Here is a 23208-nt window from a genome sequence, read left to right on the forward strand (position 1 = left end):
TGGTATAAGTCATACCCCGCCAACTGCAAGCAGTTTGTTCAGATGGACTCCTCTAGATCGCCAATGCTACCCGTCGCCTGTTGAGTCCAGCAGGGTTCCATCCTCTCCCCAGTGATCTTCAATCTTTACATGGAGCCGCTGGGAGCCCTCCTAGCCACACACAACATCCACATCTGTATCCACCAATACACAGATGACACAGCTATACCTCAAGATCAACTCCATCAAGGACATCCATAGGCTCAAACCCTGCCACTCGCTGATCCAATCTTTGATATTCAGTGCATACTTGAAGCTCAAGACCGAATTCCCACTCCTCCCCAACAACACTGAAAACCCAGACATACAGACCTGGCCATCAAGCAGGAACTCTGAGGGCTTCACACCTGAGCTCACCTTCTGCACCAAGTCCCTCAGGTTCCACACTGACAAACACCTCTCCTTCAAGACATACATAGCTAAGAAAACTCGGACAGCTTGGTATCAACTCTCCCTCCTGCAGAAAGTCAAGCCCTTCCTCACTCCAGACAGCTTTAGATCCACCGTTCAGGCACTGGTTCTATCCCACCTGGATGAGGGCAATGCACTGCTCAAAGGCCTCCAGCTGTCCTCACTTGTGCCCCTCAGAAGTGTCCCAACACACAGCTGCACGCCTCAACAAGGGTCTACGAAGTTACAACCACATCACCCTGGCCCTCATCAACCTTCACTGGCTCCCACTGCACGCACAAATCCCCTTCAACTCTTGCTGCATCATGTATAAGGCAGTCGCCCTAAAGTCACTTAGCTACCTTGCGGAGAAACTCAGCATCTCCGGCGGACAGCACACCACCAGAAGCTAGGACACATGCAGACAAAGTCCGCAGCTACAAAAAAAAAAAAAAGGACCAGAAAACAAGCCTTCTCTGCCTACGGCCAAAGACTATGGAACCTCCTACCAGTCAGCATCAGACTCCGTCCCACGCTGCTACAATTTAGACAAAAACTCAAGATCCACCGCTTCAAGGAAATTCTCTGCCTCAACAACTAGGCCATCACATCGCCCCTTGCGCCCTCTGAGCCACTGGATGACGCCCATCCCTCACCTCCCGGTACAGTTGTACCCCTGCTATGTGCCCCTCTGCACCCCCACCCCAGCTGTAGATTTGCTCTGTGGCCAACTCTGAAAAGCACTCCGTTATGTATCTGCACTGATGTATACCTCTGTAAAGCGCTCAGTTATGAATCTGCATTGTTATAAACCTCTGTAAAGTGCTTTGCTTGATAAATACCATAATAATAAAAAGGTAGTACAAGGAAGAGTATACACGTAGGCCAAAGGAATACTCACACTAAACGTTATATAAAAATGTTTTGATATACAAGTATATGATACATTACTCACCGTAATCTTATTGCTGAGGCTTGTATCTTCTTAGATTTACATGATATGCATAAGCTGACATTTAGTGGTAGCTGTATTACAGTTGTTTTCGAAAAGGGACGTCGACAGGGCGTGCCAGTAATACTATCCCTAGTGTGACGTCTACTAGAACCATGGTGCTTCACACGTCGAGGTCCCTCAGATTGTTTTGTTTCGGACATGAGGTTGCATGAAGTGTAGCGCGAGTACAGGTGTAGTAAAGCAGGTTTGTATCAGATAAAGCCCAGAAAACATCTACGCACCTTCTACTCCAAGGGGAGGAAGGGTGGGCGCATGTGAATCTAAGCAGATACAAGCATCAGAAATACGATTACGGTGAATAATGTAGCCCTTCTGAGGCTTGTGGAATATCTACTTAGATCACATGCTATACATAGATTAGCAAGCAGTGTTTTGAGAAGGTGGTGGGTTGTGAGAAGGTACAGCAGCAAATAGATGTTTTAGCACCACTTGTCCCACCTGAGAATCTTCTTTAGAGTGTGTGTCAATGCAATAGTGCTGAATAAAGGTATTTACTGAGCTCCATGTAGCAGCCCTGCAAATAGTCCCCCCCCAGTGGGACGTTTGCGATAAAAGCTAAAGTAGCTCCTGTACCCCTAGTGGAGTGAGCTCTTGTTGTAAAAGGCAGTGTTTTGCTTATTAGAGAGTAGCAGAGCTGTATGCATCCGACTAGCCATCTGGAGATGGCGTTTTTGGAAATGCGGTCTCCTTCCCTGCCTGGAGCTACAGAGACAAACAGTAAGTATGTTTTCCTTAGCGGTCTGGTCTTGTCCACATAGTAAAGGACCGCCCTCCTTCAGTGTATGGAGTTTCTTCTCAGCTGAGCTTGTTGGGTTCTGAAAGAAAGCTGGTAGTTTGATGGCCTGATTGACATGGAACTTTGAAATTAACGTAGGTGTTACGCTCACCTGGTCTCTGCGGGGACTTTGGGGCATGGTTGGATCCCTCCCACCAGTTGGCTCCCTCAGGTCGCTTCTCTCCCCCAACTGCTGCCTTTTCGTGGGCCTGGAAGGCTGGACCTGTTCCTGCGAGAGGATGAGAAGCAATGAGGATAGCGTGGTGGAGTCGCAGTCCGATTCCGCCCTTCGTGCCAAAATGTAGTGCGTAGAAGTTTACCCATAAAGGCTCACCTGTTTATACGCAAGGATGAGCTCTGTCCTGCTTTCCTTCAGCAGGGGTGCTGCAGATGGACCTAGTTGCGTCACTGGTCCAAATTGCGGAGGTCCAGACCGGCTGCGACCATTCCGTCTTGATTGTAGTGTTTATGACTATACTTATTGTCCATATTCTTTGTAATGATACTGTGCCAAGGGATATTGTTCGTAACGGTATATTGTTCTTTCTACCCTGTAGCAATGAAGATGACCCAGGAGCGAGTGATGGCGAAAAGAGTCTGCTCCGGATGTCCCCACCACTGGTAAGCAGGCAGTTTCAGAAGCTGCACCAAGTTTGTGATTAGTGCCGCTTTCGCGAATTAAAGTCTATGCGACCGCTCACCTTGTGTCTCTTATTCCCTTTGCAGGTGCGGCAGGTTGGCGATGGCTGGGGAGCGGTATCCGACTCCTACTGGCTGCCCGAGATGAAGATCCGCGTGGAGACAGCACCCGATGAAAGCCCTGTGTCGGTGGAATTCGGAACAGGCAAGGATGCTGGGCTGTACCTGCAAAGGATTCCGGAAGACAGGTTAGATGAATACAGCTGCTGCAGAGTCGGGAGCCGATGGCAGTGCTTCCAGCGATGGTGTGGCCTCAGGTAAGGCGTGCGCAGAGACTGCAGTGGGGGAAGCGATGGCAGTGCTTCCGGCGATGGTGTGGCTGAATCCAGGTAAGATGGTCGAGGTAGCTGGAGACTGGAGATAGTACCAGGTACGTGCTGGAGGGTTCCGGAGACTCAAGGCGCATGTGCTGAATCAGGTAAGAGTCTTCTGACCTGCGGTAAGCATTACGCTGCACTTAGCAAACTAACGCGAAGCACTAGTATTCGGGTGGGGCCGGCTTATATAGCTGTTCTGCTTGATTTATGCTTGGTTCAAAATGGCGTGGGCGTGCAATGCATTCTGGGAGCGCTCTGAGCCATGTTGGATATTTACTTCACTCCGCAGTGAAAGGCTGCACACATTTTGCTGAAGTGTTAGATTCACAGTGCTGAGACAAACATGCTTTTTCAAACTTGGTATGCAGTCAAGGCCATTTCTGCTGGGAAAAGCTCATGTTGTTATGACTTGCTACTGTTCTCCGTGGAGCATGTTTTTAGAGCAGGGAGGCCCTGCGTTCCTTGGGGGGAGCTCTCGATTGACCCAGCTGGCAACCGACGGCTGTTCCTCAACTGCGCAGGTGCAATTCCAGAAGGTTCGAGAATTAACTCCCCTTTGTGGAGCTCGTATATATGCGGAAACCCGGAGGGGGTCAGGTGAGACTTCAACCAAAGAAGGACGCTCCGTCTGGCCTTCCTGTGAGCTGTGGCACTCTCGGCCTGGCTGCCCCCGGAGTCTTCCAGCCGCTTCTGGACGAGATGAGGACTTCGATTACGCTCACGGTGATGTATTTCTTTTGACTTCTTTACTTCTTCTGTGATCTATGTCCATATTAGTTTTAGGAGTTATTTCTATGTACTTGTAATCTTTGAATAAATAGCCGTAAAGAGCTGATTATCTTTTAAAGAGTGTGTGGCTGTGAGTTATTCTGTCTGTCCGTTTATGGGTTGAAGTATTTGCTCTATAATTGCATTGGTGATTTATGGTTGTTCCGTGCACTTTTCAGGGGAGAGCAATACAATAGCCTGGCCCCAGCCACTCCCCTTAGGCCCCGCCTTGTGGCCCCACCTAGCTCCTCCTTCTGTCTTCTGCACGTGCCTTCCCTGATAATAGGGCCCCGCCCAGCCTTGCTGCACGTGCCTTTGGTGTTCTGTGTGCCAAGCACACTTTGAAATGAACATGGTGCCATAGGCGCCAAGACTGGGTCCATTGGGACCCTGCATGAAGTGAAGCACTGGGCTCCTGCCCAGTGGCCATGACATTAGGTGAAAACCTAGGTTGTGTTCTTAATACCAATTTGTGTTTGTGAATCAAAGGGTTTCATACTGACAAAGCTTGCAGCTGGCCGACTCTTCATATGGGAGGTGATAGCCACCAAGAAAGCCGTTATACGAGAGTTTGAGGGTGTAATGTTGTCCCCCGTGTTGAGTAAGCATGTTGAACGGGCACGGGTGCTTGACTGGGTCGCACATCGCCAGTTTGCGCAGCTGTGGATACCAAGGTTGTCTCGCCCACATAGGAGCAACTAGGATTAATGTTACCTGTTCTTTGTGAATCTTGTTGACCATTTTGCTCATTAGTGGAATTGGGGGAAAAGCATAGGCAAATTTCCCTGACCAACTCATCCACGGGGCGTTCCCCTTGGAATCGTGTTGGGGATACCAGGACGTATGGTTTGTTTTCTCTTGTTGTGAACAAGTTTTCCCTGTGATCAGCCAGTCGTCCAGGTAAGGTTACACTGGGATTTGCTCCCTGCATAGGTGCGCCGCCAGTACCTTGGTGAATACCCCTGGAGCGGATGCTATGCCGAAGGGTAGCACCTTGAATTGGCAGTGCTTGTTTGCCAACTTGAAATGCAAGAATCTTCTGTGCGCTGAGAACATTGAAATATGAAAGTATGCATCTTTCATATCCAAGGTTGCCATGTAGTCCCCCCCGCTTTAGAAGTGGGATTACTTCCTGTAGCTTCCCGTAGTATTGTCATGCAGAATTTCTGTGGCTTGACATAGGTGTTTGCAGGGCACAGATCTAAGACAGGGCACATTGTGAGATTTATTTTGGGCACAAGGAGGTACATTGAATAGATACCCTTGTTTACCTGGTTCCCCGGGATGATTTCTACAGCGTCCTTTAATAGCAGCGCTGCCACTTCTTCCAATAGGATGCGCTGTTCTTCTTTCAAGGTGGTTTGTTGTCTTGGGGGATGGTAGGCGGGTTGCTTTAGCAGTTCTAAACAATAACTGCCTGCCAGGGTTGAAAGCACCCACTTGTTTGAGGTGATTCCCTCCCATAAGTGGGTAAAGTGCATTATGCGTCCTCCTACTGGAGTGGCATGGCAGAGAACCTGTAGCGGGTGGTCATTGATTTTGGGGGTGTTGTGCCGCCTCTGGAAGAGGAGGATCTATCCCTGCCGCAAGATCTTCTCTGGCCTCTCTGAAAGCCTGCAAGGACTGTCCTTGTGGTGAGCCCAGGACAAGCTCGGACCCTGGTTGTGCTCGGACCCTGGTTGTAACCTGACCCCTGTTGTGAATTTTGCCCCATAAAGCAACGAAAATGATAACCCCCTCTTTGGCAGGAAGTTAAGTTGGCCCAGTGACTTCAAGGTGTCAATACTCTTCTTTGGTACTCTGGAGGGCGTCTTCCACTGCCTTGCCGAACAAGACATTTGGTTCTATCAGTATGTTAAGAAGAGTAGCCTGTGTCTAGTGTAAAGCCAGACTAGTGTAGTAATAGCGGGGCGGCTATTATCCTCCCTGCATTGTCAGCTGCATCTAGATTATTTTTGAGAATGCAGTTTGCAACAGCTTTCCCTTCTGCAATGGCGAGAGACAGTTGCGATTTAGGGGGCTCTGGGGCAGCAGCTATTTGTTCGGCCACTTCTTCCCACTTATGGCAGTTGAAGCTTGCCAGTAATGTGGTGTTATTGGCAATCCTCGCCTGGTAGGCTGCAGAGGTGGCGACTTCTCTACCGAAAGTATAGATCTTTTTACTTTGTCTGGGGGTGCCTCACGAGGCTAGAGGTGTAGAGGTGTTCCCGCTCTTTCTCGTGGTTGTAACAACCAGTGAATCTGGTTTTAATTGACCCCCGATGTAAAGGGGGTCTGAGGGGGCTGGTCGGAAAACCTTTTCAATGCGCGGGTTAACCGCTTGTGTTAAGTTTGGAGTTACCAAAGATGTTTGTATTCACCTCTGCACAGACTGGAGAAGTGGAATAAATTGGGTAGCTGACTTTTTGTCTCCCAAGATGTTTGACAAAATCATTGTCTACCTGGTTCTCCTGTGCATCTATTTGGAAATGTTCAGCTGCCTTTAGGAGCCTATCATTATGTTGGATCCGATTGTCGACTGGTGAGTCTGCCACTGGTGTGCCTGTATGATCCAGCGACTGTAGACTTCTTCGTCATCGTCGTAAAACTGGTCCAATCCCCCCCCCCCTCCCTCCCCCATATGTCCCCTTGGTCCTCAGTGTCCATGTATGCTCCAGTATTATGTAAGCTTTCTTTGGGGTCATAGTAAGAAAGCTACCCAGGGTCCTGCTGAGGGGTGGCTGCTTGTACAGTGTCTGTACGGGGTAATTCTGCGGGGGCTTGTATAAGTGTGGCCCCAATTGTTGAACACTCCTTCCAATTAAGGTAGCAGGCGCCCCCCCCCTCTCAGAAGAACAAGGCATGATAACCTGTTCAGTGGTTAACCACATTGAGCGTTTGCGGTCAACTGCTTTTTGCTCACTGTACCTTTCACAGATGGGAAAAAAGCCATTTGCATATCAGTCTTTGTCCCGCCTACATGTGCAGTCCAGCATCGAAATGCTATGGCAATTCCTCTCTGAACAAGAGTACCAACAGCAAACCCATACACGCGTTTCAGCCTTGTTGAGCATCATCAGTGAGGTGAAGCTGAGCCTCTCTAAGCACAGTGAGCAGGGAGTCCACGTCTGGTTGCCCCCAGGTAACCTCGGGTGACCAAGTTGGGAGGAGTGCCCAGAAGATTTTCCAAAACTTCTGGGTGGCTGTCAAAGAAGTTAGCTAATGAAGACATAAGTCTCATGACCCTATCTATTTCTTCTGCAGACCATTGGGATGAACTTGGGATACCAGAAGATGGGACAACAGATGAGGTAGGAGGGGTGGGTGTTGACTCAGGTGCAGGGTGTTTCTTGTGCCTCAGTCCTCGAAATAGTTCCCTCCCCCTGGGACATAGTCCTTGAACTAGAGCCTTCCTTCTGCTTTGAGGACTTGTGATTTTTTTTGATGTCCGACCCTTTAGTAATAAGACCAGGACATGTTTCTTGATGAGCTCTGACATTTTCAAGCTTTGAGAGGACTTTGTAGGGGCCTTTGACGTGCCTTTCGACTGTCGTTTATCGGCATGCATCTGGGCCATCGACGCGTCTTTCGATGCTCAGTGATCGGCCTGTGTGGACTTGGATGGTTTGGACACAGCATCAGAAACCGACTTTCCGGTCGATTTCAAGGGCCTGCCATGAGGCGAGCACGATTGCTCAGAGGACAGTGAACTGTCGGATCTCCCCTTGACGCGAATTTTGTAAAATGTGAAATATGCATTCTCTTAGCGTAACCAAGAATGAACCACTCCCCACTCTCCCTACTGTGAGGGCAAAGGCCCGCAGCAGCTTTCCGAGGCCGTCTGAAAAGTTAGTCGACGAAGGTTCTGCAGTCATCGACGAAGGTAGTCCTCAAAGCCGTCGCCAAAGGTCTTGTAGGGGAACGGCCAAGAAAGGACAGTAAGAGTAACTAGATTTAATTATAATTAGTAAAATGGCAATAGCCAGAAGGAACTCTGCTTTTAGAGACAAACAACAATGGCGGAAAAAAACAATCTGAGGGACCTCGACACATGAAGACCATGGGTACAGTAGACATCACATTAGGTATAGTATTACTGGCACGCCCTGTCGACCTTTTCGAGTTTCGAAAACAACTAATACTCCACAGCTTCCGCCAGATGTCGGCCAATGCATAGCATGTGATCTAAGAAGATTCCACAAGCCTCAGAAATATATTTATACACACACCAGGGTAAAGGTAAAAGAGAAGTACTATAACACACAATAAGTAACTTTAGATAAACCAATGCATTATTCACAGTAAGTAAATCACTTTATAATACTTTTATAATGGCAGTATGAAATGCAAAGGCAAGTACAACGTACAACCTTTGTAATAACTTTTCAGAATATCTGTTTCAGGCAAAATAAATGAAACCAAACCAACATAAGGCAAGTAAATACTTTGCAACTATTTTACATAGGCCGAACACTCAAGGAGTCCATCTGTATCTAGTTATGAGTGTCTCAGAGTCAGATTGGAGGGCAAAACAGGTAGACACAAGCTGTAGAAAGCTAAAGTTGCAGAGCAAGTCTTCAGCAGCAAGTAACAGGCTTTGTTGGGAAAAGGATCAGTGACTTCGAGAAGTCTCCCTGTAGGCTCACAGGCGTTAGGCCTGTGCGAACGTGCATGGGCAAACTCCCAAACAAACGAATCAGCACTCCAGCAACATAGGAGAAGCAGTTCAGCTCCAGGTAAGTTTTACCAAGAGTCTCACAGTACCTTAGGAGTGAAAAGAGTGCAGCACAATGCCCAGACGATGCAGCAGTAGCAGACCCGGTTACCAGATTCTTGATCAGGCAGACGAAAGAAGGGACACTGGAGTGGATCTCACGGCAGCAGTTGATGGAAGAGGCTTCCAGCAAAGGTTTTTTCGGGGTTCTGTGATTTTGGCACCTTTTAGGCAGCACCAGTGAAGAACAATTATCACACAGTCTAATCGTTTCACTATCTCGGTCTAGCACTTTGGTGAGGGGACTTCTGGTGGTCCGGAAGCAGTCCGCCAAAGTGTCAGGAGGATTCAATCTTTGTAAGATTATGCACTGGACAGTGGCCACAGGCCCCAGGATACTGGCAGTTTGAAGCCTGTGAAGGTCACGGCTCATTGTGGGATGGCCCCAAATACAGGTCATCTCAAGACAGATTGGTCCCACCAGTCTAAAAGGGAGTCTTCCTCTTTGGAGTTCTCCTGGCGCTTGGAAGAAGGGGTCGAGCAGCAGCGATGACACAGAAGGCATCTCTGGTTGTCTGACGCATGTGCAGACATTTCTCCTCTTTTTACTCATCGATTCTTCTGTTCCAGGGGTCAACTGGTCTTCAGCCTCAGGACCCATGCCTTTTATGCAAGCACCCATGCACCATTCAAACAGTGAGTGGTGGCTGTCCTCTCAGGACAGCCAGCACCCCCGTTGGAACTGGTTCCAGGCATGCACACCAGATGACTATGAACATCGGCATTTCGGAGTCCTTCCCCATTTCCGTTCCTCACAGACACACTGGAACCGTGGCAGGTGTCACAAAGGATTCCTGCTGAACATGAAAATGAAACCAGGAACTCCCCCACCCAACACAGCAGAAGGGCCAAGAAGGGACAAGCAAACAAGAAATGGAACCAAAAGAATAGAACACAGTCACCATTTTGGGTCAATGGTGACATTTCTGTGCACTACCGTGGCTTCGATTACAGCCTGGAAGTAAACATTGCTGAAAAGTAGGTAGGATAAAACCACTGCCACCTGCCATTCAGGTTAGCCTGTCACTATAACCAAAATGTTACAGGAGCAGCAGTGAGAAAAAGGATACTGTGTAACCCTCAACACTCCACATAAGGTTGGGTGTGCTGATCACACAATATAAGATAGGAAGGATACAAATGTCCTATAGCAGAAAATAAAGAGGAAAGCCCGAAGGGCTCCCAACAACACTGCAGAGTGTGCTGTGTGATGCAAAAGTCAAAAGACAGATGCCACGGACTTTGAGTAAAGCATAACTCCAGTAAAAATGTATGAAAGGAAATACAAAGTATCCCAAAAGATAGGGTAAAAGAAAGTGAGTGTGGAAAAAGGTTCCCAACAACTCAGGGGAACAGACCAAAAATCCAGTAGTCCACCAATGCAGATGGATAGCCAAATCCTGCACTGGAACGCTCCCAGGACGACAACACAGCTCCCTTTGTGCATGCAGCAATGGAAAATCAAGGCTATCCTCTAGTGAACCTACCCTGCTTTGGGCATATTACTTCGCCCTATGGGACAACAGAGAATTGTGAGACTCTTGTCAAAGAGCAACACAGTATTCTACTGGTGACTAAAAACTGGCACAATAACAAAGATCACAGTAGTGAGCTCTGGTAGATCCCCAAACATAGGCTGAACACCAGTAAAGTAATTTAATAAATGTAAAGGTTGTGTATGATCCAAAAGTAGTAAAGACTTGATCATCCTGTTCTAGATCGAGTAGGTGTATGAACACCACCCGCAGGAGTGTGCTCCTGCTTCTTGACAAGCATTGGATGCATGTTTATTTAGTACCCTTAGATGGCCGCTATGATATTAGACCCAATGGAGGTTTTGATACCCGACATCAGGATCATTATGCAGGCACACACGTGATCTTTTTTGGTCATGGAATACGTTTAGTAATGGAGCCCCAGTGGGCTTGAAAACGCCTGGGGAAGTAGTCGGATCGCATTGGACTACAAACCAGTTCCAAGTAAGTCCTTGAGCGCTCGTAAGTCTACTGACTGCAGACCATCGGTTTAGGCGTGCTTTATTAGAAAGCAGTAACTATGTCTTGTTGGTTGACAAGTGGAAAGCCATACCGAGGCAAACGCGTTCAGCATCTAGGATATTGCAAAAGTATAATGTGGATGGTGCACTTCAGGGTTGTGCATGCCCATATTTTTTCAAGTTTGTAGAATGGAACTTGTGTGAATGGTGGTTGGAAAACCACGTTGACACTTGGTTGACTGAAGTGACCAAACACGTGCAGACTTGAAATCCGCCACTGCAAAAAGGAAAGGACCAGAAACAAGACTTCTCTGCCTATGCCCCAAGACTATGGAACCCCCCCCAGCCCCACTGTGGGCATCAGACTCACCCCCATTATCCTACAATTCAGAAAAGAACTCAAGACCCAGCTCTTTAAGGAATCTCTCAAAACCTAGGCCATCACAGCACCCCTTGCTCCACCTGGCTCGCTAGACCCCAGCCACCCCTCTACTACTCGCCACATGTGTGAAGACTTGCTTTAGAGTAGAAAGAATAAGCATGTATTCATTTACATTTAGACATGCACCGAGAGAAAAAAAGATACATCAAAAGAAAATAAGTAATACAGTATGTGTATGTGGAGGCCACTCCTAAGAAATTAAGGCCAAACAAGTCTATGAATTAATTAAAAAGCCTGGCATATCGAAGGAACATCTAGCAAGGTAAGCCTACAATCTTTGTCACCACTCGCTAAAAGGACTCATTGGTCCAGTATTCCCACTAATTTTTTTATTATGCGTCTTGTTTACAGATCCTATCTGAATTGAAGGTCTCAAACCCAAGACGTGCTTGGAATTTTACTTCTGTTCTAATGGTTATTGCGTCCCGATGATGGCCCCCCGAGATTAGTTATGGACACACTGCAGATGTGTACTCCCATGGATAGGGCTGAAAAACAAAGTGTTGACGTCCGTTAAGCTTAGACAGAGTCGATGTCTATATGGTTTCATCCGATGAGGGACACAAGGGTCCCAAGCAGGGGTAACATGGGTGTCAACACCATGAAATAGACGGTGTTGATGTAGGAATTTTATAGCCTGATCAATGTGGAAGCTTGTAAACATTTCTTCTTATGCAAACTGATTGCTCCATCATGAACAAACATACAATCTTTTGGTGTTGAATATTTTGGCTATGTGTTGTCCATGTGCCCCATTTAAATTAGATGAAAGATTTATCTACATAGCACTTTAATGCACTTGCACATTTTTGTGGTTTCTAACACTGTTTTGTACATTGTTGTATTTTGTATGGAGACATGGTTGATAAATATGTGTACACATAATAATTTAAAAGATGTATTAATAAAATGGAATGTGTTTTTAATGATCACAAATTAGATCTTTCGGTGGGAATAAGGAAAGAATAAGCAAGAGGGTTTGTGACTAGGTTAGATGTCAGCATCGAAGAAATGAACAGACTGTGTTGTACCTCTATGCGATAAAAGGGCAGGGTGACCTACTCTATTTGTGTTTTGTTGTATTCGCAATGACAAAGCTACTATTTTTGCACGCAATAACTCATCAATGCCTTAAAATATCAATATGGTCACATAGAAGCTACTCTTGGTCCAAAAGCAATTCCCCATCAGGATTCAGTGACAAGCTAATCAAGCTTTGATGTTACTTCCAGAAACCTCCCGACACTAGAACACAAATGCAAGCATTATGAAGGACGGCATGCAACTGACTCTTACTTGTTCTCGGGGGGCTTTCCGTATGTGGCGTAGTTCAGATTAAACCGCTTGGGCTACAGTAAAAGAAGACAATAGGAAAAAGAAATTTAAGGATATTAATTAAAGCAATTATTATTTAATTTAAGTCTGTCAATACTTTGTACCATCTGTTTCGGCATACTAGAGCTACATGGAAATAATATATCATAAGTAAATCGAGCTGGAGGGGTAGCACAGATCAACTGGAATACCAAATCGGAAGTGAACAGAGAAGGTGGGAGTGGAAAGCTGATACAGATCCATCCGAACTGGATAGAGCGACAGGGTCGGTGCAGGACATAAAGAAGCGCAAGTGGAAGCAAGTAGAACAGGTCAGTTCAAATCCATGTACTACAGCAACAACTTGTGTGAACGAGCCAGTCACTACAAGTACTATTTTTAGAGAAAGTCATTTCTTTTAAACACATTTACAGACATGTATACCCCCCCCCTCATGGTTTCAAATCAGGACTATACAAAATAGATTTGAAAATTCAGGTATAAATCATTCTTCTACCTCATGGGCCAAGTAGCATGGAAAGAATTCAGTCATGATCTGCTATGCCCAAACCAAGTCTGGAAAAGCTTATCTTTTGAATCACAGCAGTCCTAGCAAAAGGATTTAAAGCAACTTGCGCAAAAAAATAAAATAGGTCTTTGAGATGACAGTATTTCACCATTTATGGAAGCTGGGAGTAAAAGAATGTAATGTAGGAGTAAAGAATTGTTCCCATTCTCGAGTGGAGTATTTTCGGGCAAGTAAAAACATTTTAATTCTCAAATATGGGTATTTCAGTTTTAATTATGCTTTCTTTGCACATAAGACACATTAGTCGTCAGACAACATCACAGATTACTTTTATGAATATTAAACTAATTTCAGGAAGTAAAGGCAGTGAGAATGCAGATCATCTGGAGCCATATCTAACAAAACAGCACAAAGGCATGCTTCTACTAGAAAAAAAAGATACATTTTTGAATGCGGTTTGTACACATTACTGCAATCAAATACAATGGAAACCTGAAATTAATAAAAATACAAAAACAGGAATGGATAACTATGATCCTAGAAAACTGCTATTTTTATGAGGAGGAATCCATGGCACAGGCATGAAACATCAAGCAGGTAGTGGACACGTCTTTATTGGACGTTAGAGGAACTGGGTGAGTACAGGCCCACAGATAAGTGGTCAAGTAGGAAGAGACAGACCCATCAGAGCATCCATTCACCAACTTCTCAGATACTCCCACTCCTGGACCTTTCATACCAGCACACACCCATCATCTACTCAGGATTCCATCAGACCTACATGACAAACGCACAGGCACACACAAGACCAGAATCACGCACTTCTCATCGAAAGGCACACAGCAAATACAAGCTCAGATGGTAACTCACACTCAGATTCCGACCAACGAAACAGCAAAAATCAGAAATCCACATAACACTCCTTATTGAAGCCAAAATGTAAAAATACACCAAAGATGGATTTATAATCTTGAGAAAAATACAATTAGCTCAAAAAACGAAACACGCTAACACCATTAAATCCTCAAACGTGGGGAGATACAAGTGAACCTTGACTCAAAATGCACATTAAGACCTTCAAGGAGAACCATGACCCATACAAGTCAAAAAAATAAAGAAGGTACAATTCAGCCCACAAATCACTTAACACCTTCAAGTAAAGACCATTGTAATATGTGCATTTGACAATCATCTGACAAGGCGCCACACCCAAAAAAAAAAAGTGTAAAAAAAACCCGCCAAAACGCCAGTACAAGCACACTTACATAATGCCCACGGAACCACTGCAAATCAGAGGTTGGAACAAACAAATCAGAATACATCAATGCCTCAATAGATCAATCATAACAGACTATCACACGAAGTAAGCGCCTGGACATACCAGAAGCACAGAGCCACCTCTGCATGATGTGAAACCCCACAACAATGAACAGCCAAGGCGCAAAAGAATTGTCATTCTCTTCATGGTCAATCGAGCTAGCTTTGTGGCACTTGCTTGTACTTTAGCCAGTGCCATATTGGTGCAGTCTCTGCAATAAGCAAATCATGACTATTTCTCAAAATATCACAAAGACTAGACAATAAACAGAGTTCAAGCTCGCCACTCTTGTCCCACACCTACCTGCCTTAGCCCCCCAGTTTCTCCATCCTCTCCTCACTGCCCCCCCATGGTGCTTTCTGTTTCTCCTAGCTTTTCCAACTGCTTCTCCATTGACTATCCTTCCCTTCTCACTAAGTCTGGTAGGAAGAAATTCTAAAAAGGACATCTTGGCCTCTAACCCTGGTCTTCCTATCACCAACTCCAATACTTCCTCCAGACAGACCCCTCACAGATATCCTCTTTGCCATTCCTTCACCAGATCTATGTGCTCTGTCCCCTCTCCCAATAATGGTGGCACTCGCTGGGTCGTCCGGGTGGTGGTGGTCCTCCTGGTCCTCCTCCTCCCTACCCATTCTCTTACTGTGGCTACCATCTACAAGCCTCCTGGTCAAATCACCTCATTTCTCTCGGAGTGGGCGGACCTCTCCTCCTCACTCCTTGCCTCTACCTCCCAACTCCTCCTCCTCAGTAACCACAATATACATTTAGACTCTCCTTGTTCCTCCTCTGTACTCTTCCGTGACCTCTGCAACCCCCCCTCCCTATTCATCCTCCCCTCTGGCCCAACTTACTCTGCAGGGCACACACGATGTCTTGATCTCCTCTGACCTCCCCCTCTCCATCCCTCTGACCACTCCTCTCTCCTGGAGCAATCACTCCCTCCTCTCCTCTCTTCCTCCCCCTATTCCCCCCAAGCCAAGCTTACCCAAACACTGAACCTACCTTCTCAGATATCCGGCCCATGAAGCATGTGTCAGTTGAGGCTTTTGCCGCCACTTTCTCACCCCGACCCCCCCCTCAACACCCAGCTCTGACTCTCTCACATCCTGACACAGCCCAGTCTCTGCTCTACTCTTCAATTTCTAATACTCTTGATGCTCTTGCCCCTGTCATGAGGATCCGTTTGAAGTCCAAAGCCAAGTGCAATTCCTGGTATGACTCCGACCTAGCTACACTTAAACGTAAGTGTAGGGCGGCTGAGAGGGAATGAAGGGCTTCTTGTTCATCCTCTGACAAACTGGCCTGTCGCCTGCTACAAAGGCAATATCGACTCTGTCCTCACCAAGAAGAGTCCACATTCAAGCTCGTGTGTCTGTGGCATTAACCACTCGGCTGAATACTTTAAAATCTGCAAGGAGCTGGCCAACCCTGCTGCAGTGTCTACCCCTCCTGTTGCCTCCCAGGCTCTTTGCAATGCCCTTGCCTCTCACTTTATCTCAAAAACCCAGGACATCCTGTCCAGCCTATCCACCCCTACCCCTCCTCTACCCTCTCCCTCTGTTTGCTGACCCTCCTTTAGCCACCCCCCCCCACCATCCTTCTCATCCTTTCCTCTTTTCTCCCCTGACGAGGTCGCTAGACAAGTCCGATCTATGAAAGCCTTGTCAAAACCGGTTCATCCCCGTTCCGCTAAAACCATCAAGGACCACATTGACACCCTCGCTCCGGCCCTTGCTGATTTTTGCAACTGCTCCTTTGCCTCAGGATCCTTCCCCTCCCCTCTGAAGCACTCCCTTTGGCATCCTCTTCTGAAGAAACCCACAGCTGATCCTTCTTGTACAGCTAACCATCTCCCAATTTCCATTACTCCCTTTCTGGGCAAACTCCTGGAAAAGTTGGCCATCTCTCAGCTTAACTTTCATTCCAATTCTGTTGGTTGTCTCCATGACCACCAGTCTGGCTTCAGAGCTGCCAGAAGCACGGAAACTGCTCTCCTGAACATCCTTGAAGATCTGTTCTCCAAACTTGACTAACATTCCCTCTGTCCTCATCCTCCTCGATCTCTCTTCTGCCTTCGACACGGTCAACCATACCATCCTGCTCAACCGTCTCCGTGATAACCTGGGTATCACTGATCAGGCTCTGGCCTGGCTGACCTCTTTACTCTCGGATCGACCCTCCCAGGTCTAACTTGGTTCCTTCCTATCATCTATCTTCCTCTCTAGCTGTGGTGTTCCCCAGGGGTCCAACCTCTCGCCCTGGCTTTTCAACCAATACCTGGCAACTCTCGCCTACTGCATTGCCATTTTCTGCTCAAATTTCCAGTGCTACGCTGACAACACTCTGCCACCTCCTCACCCTCTCTCATCTCTGATTGTCTAACTGCCATTCAAGATGGGTGGTGTTCCGCCAATGATCTTTGTCTGAATGCCAGCAAGACTGAGGAGATCCTCATCAGCACACCTTCCCCATCCTTGCCCCTCACTCTCTGGCCGGCCTCCCTGGCCCTCCTCCTACCTCCACCTGCGAGGCTAAGAACCTCAGGGTCATCTTTGATTCCACACTTTTCTTCTCCGCACACATCTCCGATGTCTCTAAAAAGACAAACTTCCTACTGCACCTCCCCAGAGGTACTCTGTCTTTCCTCTCCTTACCCCCAGAAGCTCATGGTCTCCCAAGCTCTGGTTCTCTCTAAGTTGGACTCTTGTAACAGCCTCTTTCTAAATCTAGCTGCCTCTACTCTCCGCCCTCTGCAACTAATCCAGAACAGGACTGCAAGGCTGGTCCTTGGCCTCAAGCCCTGGGATCATATCTCTCCAGCTCTGAACCTTGCACTGGAGTCTGTATCTGTACCCATACAGCCCCCCCCCCCTCTTTTTCTTCCTGCACTTATCAGACCTACCCTTTCTGCTGCCTTAAACCTAGTACTTGCCAATTACTGGCTGCACTACCACTGTTTGTTGCCTTTTTTTAAAATGTATTATTTATCTGTTTCTCCTTTGCTTCCACTTTGCACTTCTCCCCTCCCCCCTCCCACGCACTAGCACGTTCTCAATGTCACTGGGCCTAGTAACATCCTTGTTTAGTTCTCCCTGTTCCCCTCCCTTACCTTGTCGTGCTCTGAAACACTTGTGTACGAGCGCTATAGAAATAAAATAGCAATATCAACTGTATTAATAAGTATTTTCAGTTGGTATGCAACGCTGTTCTTTACGAAAACACAGTTCTTAAGTTATCCCCTCCGGTCTTGTCAGGACTTTGGTTTCAGCAGGTCTTAATACTCTTGCTTAGTTCTAACCCTCTCAGAAAATAATAATAGCTTCAACTCGAAGTCCTAGGATTCAATATCTCTTTTCACACTCTTTATCAAAAAAAGTTAGAACTTTGACCGTGGCTCCAAAATGCAATACTTCTCCTGTGTGTTCCCTTTTTGATCCAATGTTCCAGAATTTCATTTTCGTTCTTTACAACCTCTTGATCAATGCAGTTTCTTCTTTTAATTGGCTCAAGGAACTGCCCGTCCAGAGTCCGCTCGCCTTTCAAATTATCAAATGGCTTCATCAAGTTTTGGCTCTGATTTCTCCTCTGTCCTATGGCCTTCTACTCTTACAGCTCTCCACAATGACAGAATCTATGAACCTCTTTCCAGCCAGGGTGTCAGTTGCATCCATCTCCAAATTGGTTTACTAGCACAGACCTATCAAATCAAGAATCCCCCTCAGCAGCTCTGCATGGTTACCCCATTGGACGTTAGATTGTTGCCACTATCTTCATGGCTTCCCAGTCTCCAGTTGTCTGGGTGTGCTGCTCATCTCTTCTGTGTTACACACTTTGGGTCAGTCATTCACCACCTTTTTTCTAGTTGTCCAGACATTCCTCTATGGATACTTCTGCAACTCCAGTAACGCACCTCCATTAAGAGACCCCCCCCCCCATCACAGGTCCCTTGGTCTTTCTGTAACAGGGGTTGCTTCACATGACCAGGGCCAGTGAGAAAAAGAGTCCAGATTACTCGCCGTTTTAGATGTTGTGGGTGGCACTTTAGTGATTATGTAATTTATAACTATTACAATGGCATCGAGTCTGAGGTTTGTTTTTAGGTTAGGGTTCAGAGTGGATCGGTTGAAGGCTGGTATTTTATTAGTGGTGGAGGAGTGTGGGTTTCAAGGAGGGGACACAAGTAAAAAATGGAATGCCAGTGAGAAGATCAGAAACAGTCTAAAAGCCTAGAAAAACACAATTTGTAATTGTTAATCTCTTAGAAGCAAGTAATCCAAGAGGTGAGGGGGCACGGCTAACAGAGCAGTCGCCAGATCGGAATTCTATATGTTTTGAAATGGTTGGCAGAAAGGCACTACTTGAGAAGTAATTGTAATTGGTTACTTATAACACACTAAATACCCAGAGGTTTCCAAGCACGGCCCAAAAGATAGAACCTGTGTTGCTCCACGTCGTCTTGCTTCCAAGGCGAGCACGTTGCCCCTGAGCTATCCTCCAGAGTGTAGATTAATTGGGACCAGATTATTTATTATGAATGCATTACTTTTCTTTAGATGTCAAGTTCTTTGTATAAAATACCAACATATTTAAATAGATAAATATTCTAAGTCAATGGGGAGAGAATAGATTGGATTTACCAATGAGTTTTGTGTGAGCCGAGGGCCTGTTTTTCTAATAATGTGCAAAACTTGTAAATATGTTTCTCAAATCCCATAAACAGAGTTGATGTAATGGAGGAGAAACATGCTGCTTCCGTGGCTGTTAAGGGACAGCTGTAAGATACAGAGGGCTTTCATTTCTTGTGTAATTCTAATGTTTCAAGCCATGGGCAATTTTATGCTTGAGACTAAGTTTAAGAATGAAAAGCAAGTGCCAAGCAGGACACTCAATCAATAAGATTTTCCCGAAGTTTTTCTCTGACATAAGTGTTTGTTTCTACTTCTCACAGACTACCACAAGGCATACAAAAGACCCAACTCCTAGATAATATCAAAGTTTAACCTTTTTACAAAATTGTTGCAGTTCAGCATCATATTCCACCTCTAAACCAACCGAAAATGTCCAATATTGTTAATTTATTGGTGTAATGTCGTGCAAGCATCCCTGTGATCTTGCAGGAAGAAAACTAGGGTGCACCCATTAACTACGGAAAGCCAAATCAAAAAGTGTGGTATAACCAATACACTGTCCACAAAATAATGATCTCGCTTATTTTCATGGACTGTGGATATGATCAGTGGTTAATGTCAAGGAACACTTCCTATTTTGGTACCTATCACTATATGTTTACACTTGGTCACATGATGCCTCCTGCTACTGATTCATCACATTCAAGGAGTGACATGTGCCTAGAAATAAAGTATGTTTCTGCAACTCAATTGGGTTGCAGTGTCCCTGCTACTTCCTTACCTTAGTCATAAACAAGAAACAGAAATACAAGGTAGGAAAGGAGCCATAGAGTTAGATTTCCTGAGGCTTCTCGCTTGTTGAGCACTTAGCCCTGTTGACTATAATGGCTAGCATAGCTGCAATTCCTGTTCTCCAGGTTTTTAATAGAACAATAATCCTGTGATGTCCACTAATTGTGGACAAACAAAAAAATCAACTTCCCTCATTCCTTTAAGTGTCTCTGGAATCAGAGCAATACTCACCGGCCTGGATCCAGGGATAATTTTAGTATTCAGTTTATGCAAACATTTTGCTGCCTTCTCCTGGTCTGTCAACTCTATAAAACAATAGCCTGCAAGAACCCTAAAGGAAAGAGGGCGGAAACAAAAAACAGTCCTCATTAAAATCCGAAAAAATGTACACCATTCATTTATCTCGCAAACAAAAACAATCCAGGCAGAACCAATATATTGGCTTGTCGAGTTCACTCAGTCACATATTATGAAAAGAATAAATTTCAAGTAGGCTCCTCGCTGACGTTCATTATACATATGCTTTGTCAACTCTATCTTATAAAGCAGTGTTTTGTTTTGAAACCCCTCAATCAGATTCCATAAGGGGAAAGTAAATAAGTCCTGGAAATGGTTTATAGTTTAACAACGTTGTATAGTCCCTACAAATGCAGTACCCCATAACATGCATCTCCTTTCTAAAAATCTATAAAGAAGAGGGATCAGTGACATCGATCAAGGTTTGTTCTACTGATACATGGAAGCAGCCATTTGTAAAGCAGGAATTCCGATATATGGTGAGGCACAAGCACCATAGAGCCAATGTCCTTGTTCATCAAAAGCAACAGAAAGGTGCAGCAGACAGATGTACAAGAAGTCTTAGCTTAAGACTGCAACCCATGGATCAAGAAAACTATTTCACACAGTAAGTTGCAACTTCCTGTGTACAAGAAAAGGTCCCATACTGGTTGGCTCTGGTTCCTCAAACAATGAAGGCACAGGCTACTCTGACATCCCTACTTATCACCATTTAACAACTCTTGAAAAAGGCATCTTCCAAGCATGCTGTAAAACAGCCAGGGGGCTACCCATTCTAAAAACAATCCGAAAGTAAAAGGAGGGATAAGGCAAAATGTCTAGGCGGCCAACAGAATTCCCAAAAATTAAATTTGTTACACACAAAACTCCACAATGATTAGCTCTCTATGCATACCGATACCTCTGCAAATTCTTACTACTGGTTTTGAAATCTATCCACACTCCAGCAACTTCATACCTAGCCAACTATCACTTGCTACTCATACTCATCACTCCAGCACCCCACTCTATTACTCTGTGCTCAGTATTGTGTTTAGCTGAATATCCGCAAATTACCTTGTATTGCTTTCATCTGCATATTAGATTTTAGCCCTGTATTGCTGTTAGCCAAGTGTAGCCCTGTATGGCTTTTAACTAAATATCTAGAAATAACCCTGCACTGCATCCAGTTGAACATTTTGAATGTAGCCCTTTATTTCACCTAGCTGAATATCAGAACATAGCCTGTACTGCATCTAGCTAAACAGTGATATAGCCCTGTTTTCCATCTAGCTGAACATTCCAAGTGTAGCCCTGTACTACATCGAACTGAATATCTGAATATATCATGCAGACTATCTCACAGACCTGAAAGGCACTATGGTGCTGCAAAAGACCAACCAACCTTCCCCCAACCGCCCACCCCTCCTACGCTCCTCCCACATACTACCCTCTGGGGGGGCGCACTCCTTCCAACTACCCAGCCCTCAAAACCCCCACACTGCCCTCTTGGGGGGGGGGGGGGGGCTTCCCACTCCAGAACCCCCTCCACCTCAGCTTTCCCCACCCCAACCCCTCTCTCCTCTGCAGTGCCCCCCCACCCCTTTCATCACTACCCTACACAATTCCCTCACCCCCACTACAATAGTCTGCTTTGTTGTAGGAGCCAAGGACAGACAGTATCACGGCAGCAGGCGATTCTCCCTGCCTAGATTGTCGTCGTAGGAGAGCCCTGGGTACCTCCGACACACAATGTAGTATTCTTCAGCCTGGTTTCCTGGTCTTGCACTTTCTATTCTCGAGGTTTCATGAAAGTAACGGTTCCTCGTCGAAAAGGTCAAGGGCACTTTCCTCCTTGCAATCCCCTTCTGTTGTGCCGTCTTTCGCCTCGTGTTACACTGCTATCCTGGAACTGCTGCTTCCTTGTGTGCTTTGCCTCGCTCAGTGTGTGGTCTTGTGCTGTCTTTTATCCGTGTGGGGAATTGTAACGGAAGTCAGGTGTGTGTGACTGTTAGTAATTGCCTGACCCTGCTGACTATTGTATTGGGACATGTCAGGTATACGGCTCGGGTGTTAGTGCGTTTGCTCTGCCCAGATGTTTTACCCCCTCCTCAAATCACTCAACCACTCCCTGGAACGTAGATGGTGGGCCATGCCCCCAAAACAAAACAGCCAACGGCCATCAGTACTGCATCTAAAAAGCCAAAATCCATACAGCAAACACATCCTTACCAGACCAGTCTGTGTTCAAGCCAAGGTTATAAGCAGCAACATTGTATGAAGCACATGTGATAACAAACGTGAGTAAAATTGGACAACAGATAGGTGATTGAACTTTGAAACCAAAATACTATACTTGAGACAGAGGGGTCCGGCACTGTATTGCTCATTCAAAGGTTTCTATAATGTATCCAACGGAGAGGTGGCAAAAGCAAAAGAGAGACAAAGGATTGTGAATCGAAGTGGTCCTGCAACAGGTCAAGCTAAATTTTGTGCTCAATTGAAAGTCTTTGATGTTAACAGAGTACAAAAAGTCGATAACGAAGTAGATAAAGTTGCCCGAACGAGGGACATCAGCGGAGAGCTTTTGGTTAAAGCAAGTTTGTGTTAAAGTAAATTAATATTGGTCTGAGCCCGGCAGAGGGAGACTGATTGAACATCGTGTTGAAATGGGTCTGCGTCCCGCAGAGGGAGATCCGGGGTGAATCACCTGAGAAATTGGATATATGAATTGGATGCATGACAATCCTACGAGCATTGCGATAAAGAAGATCTGAGTCCGGCAGAGGGGGATATGAGGTGAATATTGAATCACTTGAGAAAATAAGTGCATGTGAAATCCTGAGAGGAAAACAACGTATTGTTTGTCACATCAGGCCCTCTGAAAGAAAAGACTTTGAAAGGCAGAGAGACTTGGGCACTTTGCACTGCACCTTCGTGCTAGAGAGGCCAGAGACTGCTAAGCTTGAGTGTGTCACCTTGTCCCATGCTGAAAATGCAGGGAAGGGAGGCCAAGGGCCTGAATATCATTTCTTGGACACTTCTTTCTTTTACATAACACTGTTTCCCACACCATTTGTGATTGGAGGGAAGGATTGGCAACAGTTTATTTTAGTACAGGCTTTTTTATTTTGACAAGACATCACTAGGACTG

At 45.9% G+C, this 23208-nt stretch overlaps 1 protein-coding gene across 6 annotated transcripts in view; it reads right to left on the bottom strand.

The window, feature by feature from the left end:
- Positions 1-23208, bottom strand: part of TRNAU1AP (tRNA selenocysteine 1 associated protein 1) — a 403393-nt gene that overhangs the window by 316401 nt on the left and 63784 nt on the right. For all 6 annotated transcript variants that reach the window (XM_069622982.1, XM_069622981.1, XM_069622985.1 and 3 more), the window contains 2 exons: positions 20010-20109; positions 12491-12543 (listed from right to left, as the gene is read on the bottom strand). In XM_069622982.1, coding sequence (XP_069479083.1) covers positions 12491-12543; positions 20010-20109 — 153 coding nt within the window. The remainder of the gene's footprint in view (positions 1-12490; positions 12544-20009; positions 20110-23208) is intronic.

Source organism: Ambystoma mexicanum, chromosome 11 (genome assembly GCF_040938575.1).
Source record: "Ambystoma mexicanum isolate Mex_15411 chromosome 11, UKY_AmexF1_1, whole genome shotgun sequence".
NCBI lineage: Eukaryota > Metazoa > Chordata > Amphibia > Caudata > Ambystomatidae > Ambystoma > Ambystoma mexicanum.